General features: G+C 46.5%; 1 protein-coding gene across 5 annotated transcripts in view; it reads left to right on the top strand.

Moving 5' to 3' along the window:
- Nucleotides 1–10,971, top strand: part of NCAPH (non-SMC condensin I complex subunit H) — a 37,157-nt gene extending 26,186 nt beyond the window's left edge. For 4 of the 5 annotated variants that reach the window (XM_023211477.3, XM_023211479.3, XM_023211480.1 and 1 more), the window contains 7 exons: nt 302–424; nt 1,521–1,631; nt 2,927–3,109; nt 4,400–4,516; nt 6,417–6,508; nt 6,882–6,957; nt 10,424–10,969. In XM_023211477.3, the coding sequence (XP_023067245.1) occupies nt 302–424; nt 1,521–1,631; nt 2,927–3,109; nt 4,400–4,516; nt 6,417–6,508; nt 6,882–6,957; nt 10,424–10,483 (762 nt within the window). In that variant the 3' untranslated portion in view covers nt 10,484–10,969. Of the gene's footprint in view, nt 1–301; nt 425–1,520; nt 1,632–2,926; nt 3,110–4,399; nt 4,517–6,416; nt 6,509–6,881; nt 6,958–10,423 lie in introns of all 5 variants that reach the window. The other variant, XM_023211478.3, reaches the window with a different exon arrangement.
- Nucleotides 10,972–14,823: the final 3,852 nt, after the last annotated feature.

Genomic DNA, 14,823 nt, shown 5'->3' with positions numbered 1-14,823 from the left:
AGCAAGACTCTGTCTCAAAAAAAAAAAAAAAAAAAAAAAATTAATTCTTAGAGCAAACAGGTGGTTTCATTCTTCCTTGTTCCCTAAAGGCACTATTGAGAAATAGTCCTAAACTCAGTGGCAGAAAGAATCAAATTGAGAATAAAAAGAATAATGCTAGCAAAACACTTTTTTACATAGAACTACGAGAGTGATGGTAGACTCATGCTGCCCAAACCCTTCCCAGACTGCTTTAAAAAAGTAAGATGTTTTGCCCATTGTTAAAATGCCTAAAACACCTTTTAAAAAATAAAAATTATAGGCTGCCACTATTCTGACCAAGTCCACTTTGGAGAACCAGAATTGGAGAGCTACCACCCTTCCTACAGATTTCCACTACGATGTTGACACTCTGGTCCAGCTTCACCTCAAACCAGGCACCAGGGTAAGCCCATTTCTTGGTTCCTTTAAGCACGCAAGGTCTCAAGTGGCTGATAGTGTGACGGTTAGGCAGTGCCTTTGAGGAAGGGGAGAGTGTGAGGAGGGGTTGTGTTAGCCAAGGGGTGTTGCCAGGAAATCAAATAGATAAGGCAAAGAAAGCTAAAAGGAAAGGCTTGTATGATGGACACACAGTAAACACTCAGAAATATTTTACCTGGCAAGAATGCTGGAAACTGAAGCCTCCATGCTGAAATTTAGGGGGCAGTGGGTGTAATTTTTTGGTGAAGTTTCAACATTTTTTTAGTTATTTCTTGTTTCCTTTGCTTTCTCCATTTATTTATTTAGTTATTTATTTAGAGACAGAATTTCGCTCTTGTTGCCCCAGGCTAGAGTGCAGTGGTGCAATCTTGTCTCACTGCAACCTCTCCCTCCCGGGTTCAAGCAGTTCTCCTGCCTCAGCCTCCCAAGTAACTGGGGTTACAGGTGCCTGCCACCATGCCCGGTGAATTTTTTGTATTTTTAGTAGGGATGGGGTTTCACCATGTTGGCCAGGCTGGTCTCGAACTTCTGACCTCAGGTGATCCACCTGCCTCAGCCTCCCAAAGTGCTGGGATTATAGGTGTGAGCCACCGCGCCCGACTGATTCCTTTGCTTTCTCGTTGAAGTTGTGGATTTACTCACCAATTGCTTTATACAGTGAGGTTGCCTTACTCATGATCCAAGGTAATGGGTTTTCTATCAAAATTGTTCAAGTGGCACCAAGTTGACTTTCAGAAAGCCGGAGGGTAGATTTTCCAACTTTTGTTTTTAGTGAAGGAACTCTTTTTCAAGTAACACTGTGCAGAAGGCCTAACCGCCAGTCACACAGAATAGAGCTCCTCTGGTTTATTTGGGATGAGTAGAGACACTGAGCCCTGCTACTCCAGGTTTGCGCTGTGCAGTGGAAAAGTCTGTTAGACTTAGATGACTTGTGAGGGCCCTTCTGACGCTAAAATGGTATAATTCTACGGGGAGATTGGGCACAGGAATTAAGATTTAATTCTCTAACCTGTTCAGTAGCTTTTAAAAAAATTGCTTTCTGCATTTATTCTTTCCTTTAGTTACTTAAGATGGCCCAGGGCCGAAGGGCAGAGACTGAGCATTATGAAGAAATTGAAGACTATGATTACAACAACCCTAACGACACCTCCAACTTCTGCCCTGGATTACAGGTGAAGGTGGAAAGGGGCTCTGTCCTCTCTTCTAAGCCAGGGAGTCATTTTTCTCTGCTTCCCATGTCCCCACTTTATGTGGCGGGAGACTGTTGGAAATTTTGAATCCAGTAGAGGTTTTCTGGGTGAAGGGTCTGCCTTCCACCCAGTGCTGGGAGCTGAGCAGAGTCGCGGAAACAGCCTCACCCTTGGCCTGCCTTACCTCACATCCTACATGCAGGAAGCAAATGGCCACACTCGAGTGAATGCGTCCACATGTGAATGAGTGCTTAGCCTCTGCTACAAAGTACTAATATTGGCTGTTGTGGGATTTCAAAGGAATATAAACACTTTGTCCTCTTACGAGCTAGTATTTTGGCCGGGTAGACAAAACGCATAGACATGTGAAGGTGGTGTGATCTGGTGTGGTGAAAAATAAGTCTTCGGGGTGTATCTCCGACAACCAGGTTTCTAGCTCTGAATGTCGTTCTCATATTGCAAGCTTGTCGTGAACTTGTACAAGCCATCCCCGATCTGTAGATCATGGTTTAGACTAAAGAATTTCCATGTCCCTTCTCTGAGTCTACTGATGAGATGGCTGATACAGGTAACAGAAACTGGAAAAATAGGCTTCATCTGTGCCCCTGTATGTGGAAAGGGGGAAAAGAACTGGAAAAAAAAAATTTATTCACCTTATATTCTTACTCGGAAGAGAGTTAGGCTGTTATATTTTAGTGAAAATCCAGACTGACCTTTCGACCAGTGCTTCTCCAACTTTAACTTCTATACAGATCACCCAGGGAGCCTATTTAAAGACTGACCTCGGACCTGTGTCCCCCAGCTCCACCCCCTGCCCCCAGATACTGATACATTCACTCTGGATGTGATCCCGAAAATGACTTTCTCACTTGTTTCTGGGTGGTACCCCTGCTACTGACCAGATGGCCCCAGGAATCTCCTGTGCTTTCCTTGGGTGATATGTGCAGGTCATGTCTCCGGTATTTGAGGAATGTTTCCTGTAAAATGAAATCCTAAATCAGTGAGAAGCTGAAGGGGGGACATAGTGGCAATTATGATTATTGAATTCCTTTAACTCCCACTCGAAGGGTCTTAGGTTGATAACAGACACCTCTCTAACAGGGTTTATGTAAAACAGGATGACAACTAGGGGCACCGAGAAGTTCATCGCGGTGTAACTCATTCAGTGAACTATCAGATGGTCTCTTCTTGCGTCCTAAACACGGAGTCCATTTCAAGGGTGTTTCTAAGCTCCTCTGGCAGCTTCCACCAAACTCAAAGAGCTGTTTCTTGCCCAGGCTGCTGACAGTGAGGATGAAGATTCTGATGACTTATTCATGGGACCAGTTGGGAACTCTGACCTCTCACCTTCTCCTTGCCATCCACCTAAGACGGCACAACAGAATGGAGACACTCCGGAAGCCCAAGGATTAGACATCACAACATATGGGGAGTCAAACCTGGTAGCTGAGCCTCAGAAGGTACGGATGAAACGGCAGAGAATTACACTGTTTGCCTGAAGTCTGTGTAATTGCCTCTTACATGAGAGTCATGGCAGTCTGAGCTTGTTTTCTTCTCAATTTTAACCTGTTGCTCCGAGTTTTAAATAGGGTTGTGAGAGTGAGCTGATGCTAATTAGGTTGTGTGGAACTGACCATCTCTGACCATCTCTCCAAAGACCTTGAAAAGACAACCTGGGAGGAACTGGTCACCCAAATAAGGCATATGAATGAAGGCTGCAGGCAGAGAATATAAATTTATATGCTAATTCAGCAAGGCTAGCTAACTGTGTGGCTCTGAAAAATCTTGGCCAAATTCAGTTTGTATTAAACTATCATGCGTTAAACATTTATTTCTTCCATACTAGCTGGAAGGCTTTATGCTTGCCTTAGTATTTGATTCACTTATCTCTTTTACACTCTAGAATTCCAGTTAGCCTTAATGCAGACTGCAGTTGATCGAAAAGAAATTAGATTTGATATGAGGGATTCTATTTTAGTGTCCAAAGAGAGCTCTGGGCTGGGCTCGGTGGCTCACGCCTATTATCCCAGCACTTGGGTAGGCCAAGGCGGGTGGATCACCTGAGGTCAGGAGTTTGAGGCCACGCGCAGTGGCTCACGCCTGTAATCCCAGCACTTGGGGAGGCCAAGGTGGGCGGATCACGAGGTCAGGAGTTCGAGACCAGCCTGGCCAACATGGTGAAACCCAGTCTCTAATAAAAATACAAAAATTAGCTGGGTGTGGTGGCAGGTGCCTGTAATCCCAGCTACTCTGGAGGCTGAGGCAGGAATCATTTGAACCCGGGAGGCAGAGGTTGCAGTCAGCTGAGATCGTGCCATTGCACTTCAGCCTGGGCAACAGGGTGAGACTCAATCCCCCAAAAAAAAAAAAAAAAAGTTTGAGACCAGCATGGCCAAAATGGTGAAACACCATCTCTACTAAACATACAAAAATTAGTGGGTACCTGTAATCCCAGCTCCTTGGGAGGCTGAGGCTGGAGAATCACTTGAACCCAGGAGGTGGAGGTTGCAGTAAGCTGAGATTGCACCACTGCAATCCAGCCTGGGTGACAAGAGTGAAACTCCTTCTCAGAAAAAAACAAAAACAAAACAAGAAAACCAATAACAACAACAAAAAACAGATTTCTGTAGCTCCTTGGTTGAAATTGGATTCCTTCTTTAGTTGAACTCCAAACCTTTGTTTTTACAATGGATTAATGGTAAAAGTTTCTTTATTCTGCTTAGTTTTACTCTGTCATATACCTATTTCAGGTGAATAAAATTGAAATTCACTATGCCAAGACTGCCAAAAAGATGGACATGAAGAAGCTGAAGCAGAGCATGTGGAGTCTGCTGACAGCGCTCTCTGGAAAGGAGGCAGATGCAGAGGTCAGATGCTCTGCCTGTTCTGTAGGTGCCCAGCATGCGGGAGGGGAGGGGTTGATGTCTACAGCCGAAGACACCTCGATTTGGGCAATGCCTCCAAGGCAGAAATGTTCATTCAGAAATACAGAGAGCTGGGCATGGTGGCTCACGCGTGTGATCCCAGCACTTGGGGAGGTTGAAGTGGGAGGATCACTTGAGCCCAGGAGTTTGAGGTTACAGTGAGCTATGATACGATCGTACCACTCCACTCCAGTCTGGGCAACAGAGAGAGATCCTTGAAAAACAAAACAAAAATACAAGGAGACATCATGCCTCTAAGAGAGAAATGAACCAAGTGTACAAGCAGGCAGATCACACAGACTGTGATACAAATAGCAGACTAGTGTGTAAGGCATGATTCAGCCTTGCTGGTAATAAAAAAAGACAAGTGAAGCAATCCTGATGCTACTGTAAAACAGCAGCAGGTTTAGTAATTCAACTGTTTTCCATTAGTGAGGAGGGAAATTTGGAGTCCTTATTCACTGCTGGTACAGTTTAAGTTGCTATATGCTATGAAATGTTTAAACCCTTTGATCTAATACTTCTGATTTCAGGAATGTATTCTCAGTAGGAAGATAGTGGAAAAATAATTATTATATTGTCAGATTCTGCTTCTCCTTCAGAACAAGTTGAAACCTTGATTAACTTGGTCCACCTCAATGAAAGGAAGTATTAGTTAATTAGAATGCTTTCCTCTTTCTGACTCCTTCTTCTCAGGTAATATTCTGAGTTTAGACCTTTTGTAGCTGAGAAATGGAAACTGGTAAGTTGATTGAGGGCCCTAAGCTGGATATCAGAGAAAGCTTCAGTCATATTTATAAAGTTTTATCAGCTAGAACAGAATGGGATGCAAGTGTGTGTCTTTGTCTTAAGTGGAACGTTTGACTTGACTTTTCAATATGAATTTTGTGCTGCCCTTAGCAGTGCAGTCCAGTTGAAGCTACAAGTAGTCATGGCTTTGGCCAGGCACAGTGGCTCACACCTGTAATCCCAGCACTTTGCGGGGCCAAGGTGGGTGGATCATGAGGTCAGGCGTTCAAAACCAGCCTGGCCAACATGGTGAAACCCCGTCTCTACTAAAAAAAAAACAAAAAATTAGCCAGGCATGATCGTGGGCACCTGTAATCCCAGCTACTCAGGAGGCTGAGGCAGGATAATTGCCTGAACCCTGGAGGCGGAGGTTGCAGTGAGGTGAGATCGCGCCACTGCACTCTAGTCTGGTGACAGAGCGAGACTCCGTCTCAAAAAACAAAAACAAAAAAATCATGACTTTGTATTACTGTTTTTTTTCTTGTTTGTTTTCAGAGCACCCTAGGACACCTTTGTAGTGTCTGCTTTACCAGGGTGATGCTGACCATTGACATCCATGTTCACCACAATGTCATTAGAGCAGAACTGAGACACTGGTTCCCTTTGTAGATCCTTTTTCTTCAAAATAACTACGAAATTTGTTTTCATTTCGTTTAGGTATAGACTTTTTGGTGATACAATTTTATTTTTGTTCTTTTTTTTTTTTTTTTTTTTTAACACGGAGTCTTGCTCTGTTGCCCAGGCTGGAGGGTAGTGGCGCTATCTCAGCTCACTGCAAGCTCTGTCTCCCGGGTTCACTCCTGCCTCAGCCTCCCAAGTAGCTGGGACTACAGGCTCCTGCCACAACACCCGGCTAATTTTTTTGTATTTTTAATAGAGACAGGGTTTCACCGTGTTAGCCAGGATGGTCTCTATCTCCTGACCTCGTGATCCACCCGCCTCGGCCTCTCGAAGTGCTGGGATTACAGGCGTGAGCCACTGCACCCGGCCTTTTGTTGCTCTTTCAAAAGTGCACTAGCCCTAACTGTCCGACCTGTAAATGTGCTTCTGTTAGGCAAACCACAGGGAAGCTGGAAAAGAAGGGGCCCTGGCAGAAGTGGCTGACAAGAAGATGCTCAGCGGGCTCACGAAGGACCTGCAGAGGAGGTGCGGGCTGGCAGGCGTGGGGCTTTGTGGGGGCTCACCTCCTCTCCTCTGAGCTGTCCGGGTGGCGGGCCCTCCACACACATACACACAGCCTATTTCCTATGACCCTTGTAGTGGCTGTTCTGTTTTCTCTCTGTGTTGATAGATAAGTTAATACAGACCAACTTTAAAAAAGGTGTTTTTCTGTGCCAGTGGTCAGAGTGTAACAGGAGATATTTTATCTCAAATAAGAAACTAGAAAAATCTGCTTATAAAATGCATCTGAAAGATTTGTTTCTCATTAGTCATTGCTTGTGTGACTTATTCATACTTGATGAATGAGCCTTTGTTCTAACAGTTGCAGTGACCTAAATACTTGCCCCTTTCTTTCCAGCCTGCCCCCTGTGATGGCTCAGAACCTCTCCATACCTCTGGCTTTTGCCTGTCTCCTACATTTAGCCAATGAAAAGGTAGGTAATTAAGGTAAGCAGGGGAGTATTAGAGTATTCCCTGTTTATGTCAAGTCATTTAGCTTTTTATTTGATCTTGCATGGGCTACCATAGGATTTCTTAAATACCGTGACTCATGTGGTACCTTCAACCCAAATGATTAGCCAGGCACCTAGAAGTAACTTAGGAAAAACCCATCAGGTTCGATTAGCAATGAAAATAGCACAGAGGACCCAAATGGTAAGATTTTAGATGACGGAAGTGTGATCGGTAAGTTCCCCAACCTAAGAACACAACGTGCTTTTACTTCACTGGGTGTCAAAGACTTTAAAGGCCAAAGCCTGGTTGTACCAAAGTCAAGACATATGGAAGACCTGGCAGAGGAAAGAGGAGAGAGATGAGGATGGAAAGAAAACAGTTGCAGAAAGAGAAGAGTACGTTTGGGCATCGCTAAACACTTGGTGTCCATTAGGGTCCCCAGCCAGCTGATGACAGCGCAGCCTTTGGCACCTGCAGTAGAGGCTATGGGCTGGGCCACGGCGTGTGCGGCAAGCACCACCCTGGGGCTGGGGCACCATGGCCATGGTGTGCACCACCAGTGTCAGCTCCCCAGGAGGAGGGGTGGGCACTGGCGTGCAGGTACTGTCTGAATGCCGAAGTGCGGTTTTAGTGGGTGATTATGGGAATGGAATGGTAGCAAAAATGGGGTGCTGGTGGAAGCAGCCAGGATTTCCTATGTGCCAACATGTGACCTCTGGCCTCCTAGTGAAATCAGGAGCAGTGAGGACTGGCTCCATTTTCCAGGTCTCAGTCTGCTTCGGAGAGAGGTTGCCCTGGCCTGTGTGGCACAGCCATCAGCCAATCCCAGTGACCTACCACTGGAAGTCAGAGACCAGTTTTTCTCTTGTCAATACGTTGCTTAGCTCACAACCTCATGAAGAAGAAGAAACTGTCCAGATAGCAGAAGCTAGTTTTGATTCTGGGTGGGGAACAGGTGCAGAAGAGCCACTGGGCCAGGACCAAGTGCTGTATGTCTCCGACAACTGTACTGACCACTGGGCTCGTAACCACCAGTCTGGGTGTTCAAACCTGAGGCCTAAACAAAAGAGCCCAGTGTAGTTCCCAAGAAGGAACGATTGTACATCAGAGCCCTTGGGAATGGTTTTAACCCAGGAATGCTGAACTTGCATGGCTGCTGTTGGGGGGCAGTAAGACGGTGACCGGTGACTGTGGAGAGAGGACGTGCCCCATTCACAAGCCTGTGAAGGCAGACAAGCCCGTGGTTATAGGAGGTGGTAGTTCCTATACCTGACACATCCTAAGGTATCCAATGTCACATGCAAACTATGTGAAGAGAGAATGACTAAGAAAATAAAAAATTAAGAAATATAGTATTATCATTGTTCTGACAAATTCATAAGTGGCTCTGCTGAGGATACACCATCTGAGGTGGGTGGTGTGCAGGCCATCCATCTGTCTGACTTGAGAACTGTCGGGGGAAGCCTGGAATCGCGTTTGCACACCATCTTGGTGGAAATAGGTGCTGGTGACTCTCCCACATGGGTGCTGGTCTCCTAGCACACCAGGCTCCTAGGCTGGCCTCCAAAGCTCAGAAACCTTCTGAGTCCATTTTAAGAGTGTTACTGCCTTCGCTCATCAGCCCCAGCCTGAAGGTCAGAGTGCTTCTCTGGGCTGTGTCTCTCCACAGAAACCTGCCTTGAGAGAGTGACTTCATGGCCCTCACTTGTTTCTTAAGGAGTCAGGCCAGGACAACGCTGCTAAGATACATTAGTGACTCTGCGGCTTCGCTGAGGTCGTTTTCACTGAGGCCATGCTGCTCCGACCCCAGCTCTGCACCCCTGCTCTCAGTGGCAGTGCAGCCTCGTTCATTTTGCTGTGATCAAGTCTTGTTTTAAGGGTCCCACAGCTCTTGGGGTTTGAAGAATGACTTGTGAGGCTGAGTGCCGAGGCCATTGCTGGGGCCTGGCTTTGGGTTGTTTGAGAAAATGGGGTTGGAACATTGGCCACAACAGTTACTGTGGTAATCTACAGGGATCTGTGATAACTCGGAGCTTAGAGCCACCAAGAGAAATATTCTCAACACTTCACAGCAGAACTTCACCTCTTCTTGGACTTGTTTCTCTCCTGTCTGGAGTCTATTCCCCCACCACTGTGATAACAATCTCGCCTCACATAGCCAGGCAGTGTGTGGGGCTTAGCAGCCGGTGATGGGCGTGAGGCCCTCTGCCTTCATGGGCCTACATGCCAGCAGTGTGCGGCCTCCAGAACCTGAGCTGCAGAAAACCTGCGAGGTATGACTTGAGCGCTCCGTCTTTAATGGCAGGGAAAGGTGCAAGTGGCTGTTGAGCCCGGCACATCCCATCTGCCTCCGGTGCAGAGTCAGGGCAGGCTGGTTGTGGTGAAGTTCGTCAGGAAAGGTGTCTCACAGCTGCTTAGTCCTGAGGGAAACACTGCGTGGGGTTGGGGAGGAGCTGGGAGGGAGGTAGGGAAAGGCCTGTGCAGAGACTGGCAGAAGGGCACTGCTGTCAGGAACTAATGGAGGGATGGGGCAGTGGGGCAGTTGGGGGTGCCTGGAGGAGGTGTGCATGGACAGGGTTAATACAGTAGTGCCCCTGTTTCCACAATTTCACTTTCCATGGTTTCAGTTACCCACAGTCACCCATGGTCTGAAAATACTAAGTGGAAATCCAGAAATAAAGAGTTCATAAGTTTTAAGTTGCAACTGTTCTGAGTAGTGTGATGAAATGTCACAGTGTCCCGCTCCATCCTGCCCCGGATCTGAACTGTCCCTGTGTCCACCGGATCCACACTGCAGACACGGCTCTCCCATTAGTCACTTGGCAGCCGTCTCAGTTCCCAGGTCAACTGTTGTGGTACTGCAGTGCTTGTGTTCCACTCCCTCTTACTTGACTTAATTTTTCTATTTTATTATTAGTTATTGTTAATCTCTTACTGTGCCTAATTTATAAACTAAACTTGATCATAAGTGTATGTGTATAGGAAAAACGAGGTATGTTTGTATATACATATACATAAAAATCATGCATTGTATTTGATTTGGTACTATATGGGTTCAGGCATCCACCAGGGGACCTTGGAACATCCCTCGAGGATGAGGGGGCACGAATGACTGTATGTATGTGTTGTGGCTCCTGATGACCTCCCATCTGGTCCATGAGCATCTTCAGGGCAGACGGCTCAGCTCTTAGGCCCTTTATAGGGGGTGGGTTGCAGGAACCAGAGCCCGGGAAGGCTTGCTTTTTGGTTTTTTACCTAAGTCATTTTGTTGTAACAAGGATTGGGAATCAGTTTTTCATGCAAGTTATACTTGCTATGAAACAGTTTTTCTTATAATCATGGGACAGACTTTCTTCTTGTAGTCACTATCTTGTAACTGTGATTGGAATTGATGATTCTTTTATTCTCAGTATACCAAAGTCCATGCATGTTTTGGTCTTGCCTCAGAATCTAAAGCTGGAAGGAACAGAGGACCTCTCTGATGTTCTTGTGAGGCAAGGAGATTGAGTTCGCTGTGGAGAAGTCAGGAGGCCCGTCACTTACTCAGCTGCTGGGACATCCCCAGTCTGGGTGGAAGAAGATGCCATGGGCTTCTACCCAGACTGTAGCCAACTACCAGCGTGCCTGTTTATTTGTTGCTCTTTCCTTCTCTCCGTCACAGTCTGGGAGCCAGCGCCCTGAAGCTCTGTGCTTGACTGATGAAACCTTACTGCCCTATGGTGACCATCTAGGAGAGGGGAGGGCAGAGCGGGTGAGGGTACTGCTCTGGATTGAGAAAACCTATATCCATTCTTCGTATCAGTGTATAGTTTTAGTCTGCTAAGTTGATCTGTTATTTTCCAAACTCTACTCTTGTAGAAAATTTTCCAGTGGGCACTGAATGTTGCCCTTGAAGAACTTCCTAATCCATGTACATGAAATACACCATATGTACACTTATAAATGTATATAGAATGCTCAAAAATAAAATTCTTAATAATATAACTGGCAAAATATTTGAGTGTCCACTAGATGAGTATCAGACCTAGTCCTTACCCTTCAGGGAGATGCAGTCCTGGTAGTTACCCGGGATACCCACACGTCAATATAAGGCAGAAGACGCCTAAGGGCCAAGATGGTTTGCCTCGGAGGAGAATGGAAGAGAGAGAACACTGGCTGGACATTGAGATTGCAAGATTGGGTCCTGCTTAAATCCCAGGATTCTGCTGGAGGGAGCCGGTAGTGATTCTTGTCCCTTCTGTACATTGCTTCGTGTAGTGTTCTCAGCATCCCTAGGAGGAACTTACTGTTGTGACTCTCATGTTGCAGAGGAGGAAACAGACACCCAAGGTAGAGTAACTTGCATAAGGGCAGCTGGCTAACTGTCAGGGTGGGCTGAGCCTGGTAATCTGCCTCCAGAGTCTGCTCTCCACCACTGTGCTCTGTGCTACCTGGGTGGGTCATACAGGCTCAGCAGTGGGTGGAGAGCAGTACTCAGATTTGTCCATCTCCACAGAATGCAGCACACACAAATGTACAAGTTCTTCCCCTACCCTCAGAGAAATAAGGGAATTAACTTTGCTTGCAATTTGAAACAATATTTTTTTGTTGTTTTTGTTTTGTTTTGTTTTGTTTTTTTTTTGAAACGGAGTCTGGCTCTGTCGCCCAGGCTGGAGTGCAGTGGCGCGATCTCGGCTCACTGCAAACTCCGCCTCCCGGGTTTATGCCATTCTCCTGCCTCAGCCTCCCGAGTAGCTGGGACTACAGGCGCCGCCACCTCGCCCGGCTAGTTTTTTGTATTTTTAGTAGAGATGGGGTTTCACCGTGTTAGCCAGGATGGTCTCGATCTCCTGACTTCGTGATCCACCCGTCTCGGCCTCCCAAAGTGCTGGGATTACAGGCGTGAGCCACCGCGCCCGGCCTTGAAACAGTATTATAGATGTTGATCCAAGTAGTTCTGTTACTGGCTGGTCCTGGATCTCTGCCAGAACATCCGTCATCATTGAGTGGCTAAATAGAGATCTTGGATATAGGCCAGAAGCAGTGAAGTATATAATTAATTGACAATTGCTCTTGATAATAACTTGCTTCTTAGCCAGAAACCACACAAAACAAAAATAATCCCCTCCCCACAGGAATATGCTTTCCAAATTGTGTCCAAAACATTCCCTGCTCTGTTGTACTGAGAGGGTTAGAGACTTGGCTGTCACGCCATGGAACTCTAAAAGAGCATGCTTTAGAAAGAGCAGTGGTGCCGCAGGCGAGAATCCACGCTCTGTCTTGCTGGGTCTGAAGCTTCCATCACTTTCCCAGGCCAGGTCAGTGCTGGGCTTCTTGCTCTGCTATTCCTGAAAGTAGAACTGGCTAAGCCCATTCCTTCGCTCAGTCAGCCCCACTTCTCTACAGTGGGGTCTGGGTGGGGGCTGAATTACCAGTAAAACTAGAAAGACTGGGACCAAGTGCAGTTGTCCACACCTGTCAATCCTAATGCTTTGAAAGGAAGAGGCAGGAGGATTGCTTGAAGTCAGGATTTCGAGGCCAGCCTGGGAAAACAGACCCCCATCTTTAAAAAAATGTTTAAAAATTAGTCAGGCATGGAGGTGTGTGTCTGTAATCCCAGCTACTCAAAAGGCTGAGGTGGGATAATCATTTGAGCCCAGGAGTTTGAGGCTGCAGTGAGCTATGATCACACTACTGTATTCCAGCCAGGACAACAGAGTGAGAGCCTATCTCAAAAAAAACTGATGAGTTCAATACCAACTTCTTCAATGAAATCCCCTCCCCTTCCCCTGGCTTCTCCTAAGTTTCCCTCATTACACGGTTGCTGTGGGCTATGTGTGCTGTGGTCTGAATGTTTGTGTCTAAAACTTCTATGTTGAAATCCTCTAATGTGTTTGGTATTAAGAGATGGGGCATTTGGGAGGTGATTAGGTTATGGGGGCAGATCCCTTGTGAATGGGATTAGTGCTCGCTCTTACAAAAGAGGCCTGAGGAAGCTCGTTCGCTCCTCTTGCCCTTCTGCCGTGTAAGGATGCCATGAGAAGGCACCACCTGTGGGCAGTGAGCCCCTCACCAGACACCAGACCTGCTGGCACCTTGATCTTGGACTTGTCAGCCTCTAGAACTGTGAACAATAAATCTGTTTATAAATTAAGCAGTCTAAGTCTTTTTTTTTTTTTTTTTTGAGACGGAGTCTGGCTTTGTCGCCAAGGCTGGAGTGCAGTGGCGGATCTCAGCTCACTGCAAGCTCCGCCTCCTGGGTTCCCGCCATTCTCCTGCCTCAGCCTCCCGAGTAGCTGGGACTACAGGCACCCCCCCACCTCGGCCGGCTAGTTTTTTGTATTTTGTTTTTAGTAGAGACGGGGTTTCACCGTGTTAGCCAGGCTGGTCTCGATCTCCTGACCTTGTGATCGCCCGTCTCGGCCTCCCAAAGTGCTGGGATTACAGGCTTGAGCCACCGCGCCCGGCCCTGTCATTTTGTTATAGCAGCCCAAATTGACTAGGACAGTGGGTATGCAAGATAAGTTTATTTTATATAAAATACTTTGGAAAGTAGGTATTCCAGGACTGGTGTGACGGTTCCATGAAATTATGAGAGACCGGGGATCCTTCCAGCTCATCCTTCTGTTTCAGTGTGGCTGCTGGAATCCAGCCATCACATCCATAGTCGAAGCAGCAGGATGAAGGACTGGGGGGTAAGAGAACTGCTGCCCCCTGTTAAATCGGTTTCCTGGGGGTCGATATGAATATTTGCCACCTCAGGATGCCACAAAGGTCCCCACCAGCAAGAAGGCTCCCACCAGATGTGGACTCAACCTGGGACTTTGCAGCCTCCATAACTGTAACAAATTCCTTTGTCAATGACCCAGTTTCAGGTATTCTGTTGTAGGTAACAGAAAACAAACTAATACAAGTGGTAATGTGTCCAGCTAAAAATGTGGGTTCTGTTAAGGTTAAAAGAAAATTTAGGGTAGCCAGCAGTATCTGCCTCAGATGCTGAGAAGCCTCCTGAGACAAGAGCACGTACCATGTCCATAACTGAAGTTTTAACATTCTCTGCCAAACAGAACCAGAATTGAAGGGCAGGAGAATTTGCAAGATAGAATTGTGGGGCCCTGAGAGAGAATCCATCCAAAGGAAGAGGGAACCAGGCATTACAAACTGAATTGAACCAGGAGGACAGATGTCTGAAGGGGGTTTGTAGTTCCCAGTAAAGTATGGTACAGCTAGATGCACTTCCCTGGCTGGACCACCCTATAGTGTATGATCCCCCTGGGGAGCAAGAGGCTGCAGGTAACGCTTTGGTGCTCTAGCAATTCTGCTGTGGTACAACTATAATGGATCACAGGCAGAGTGGGCCGTTGTTCCCCTTCTTAGCACAGGACACTGGGCCATTTCAACACCACAAGGATTTGCAGCATCTGTGGCAACCAGTTTGGTGTCCTGGAGCAAGGAAAGGAAACGTTGATGGTGGCTGAAGCCAACCTGCTCAGCACTGAGGCAGCAAGCCATCATCTAGGTCTGCGAGCAGCATTCTCAGTTTTGAGGTTCATTTAAATATGTTTTTGGGGGGAAGTGGGGATCGTTCATGGGTACCAAAAGAAAAAAAATGAATAAGACCTACTATTTGATAGCTCAATAGGGTGACTATAGTCAATAATAAAAATCATCTATTTTAAAACAGAGAATGTAATTGGAAAGAGTAAACGCCTGAGGGGATGGACACCCCCCCCCCCATTCTCTGTGATGTGCATGCCTGTGTCAAAACATCTCATGTACCCCTTAAATATATGCACCTACTATGTACCCACAATTTTAAAAATAATAAAATGAAAAAAATTGTCTTTATTTTGCCTTCCATTTTTTTT

This window comes from Piliocolobus tephrosceles, chromosome 15, assembly GCF_002776525.5.
Source record: "Piliocolobus tephrosceles isolate RC106 chromosome 15, ASM277652v3, whole genome shotgun sequence".
Taxonomy (NCBI): domain Eukaryota; kingdom Metazoa; phylum Chordata; class Mammalia; order Primates; family Cercopithecidae; genus Piliocolobus; species Piliocolobus tephrosceles.
The sequence above is the reverse complement of the archived record's forward strand: the minus strand, read 5'-3'. Positions and strand labels throughout refer to the sequence as shown.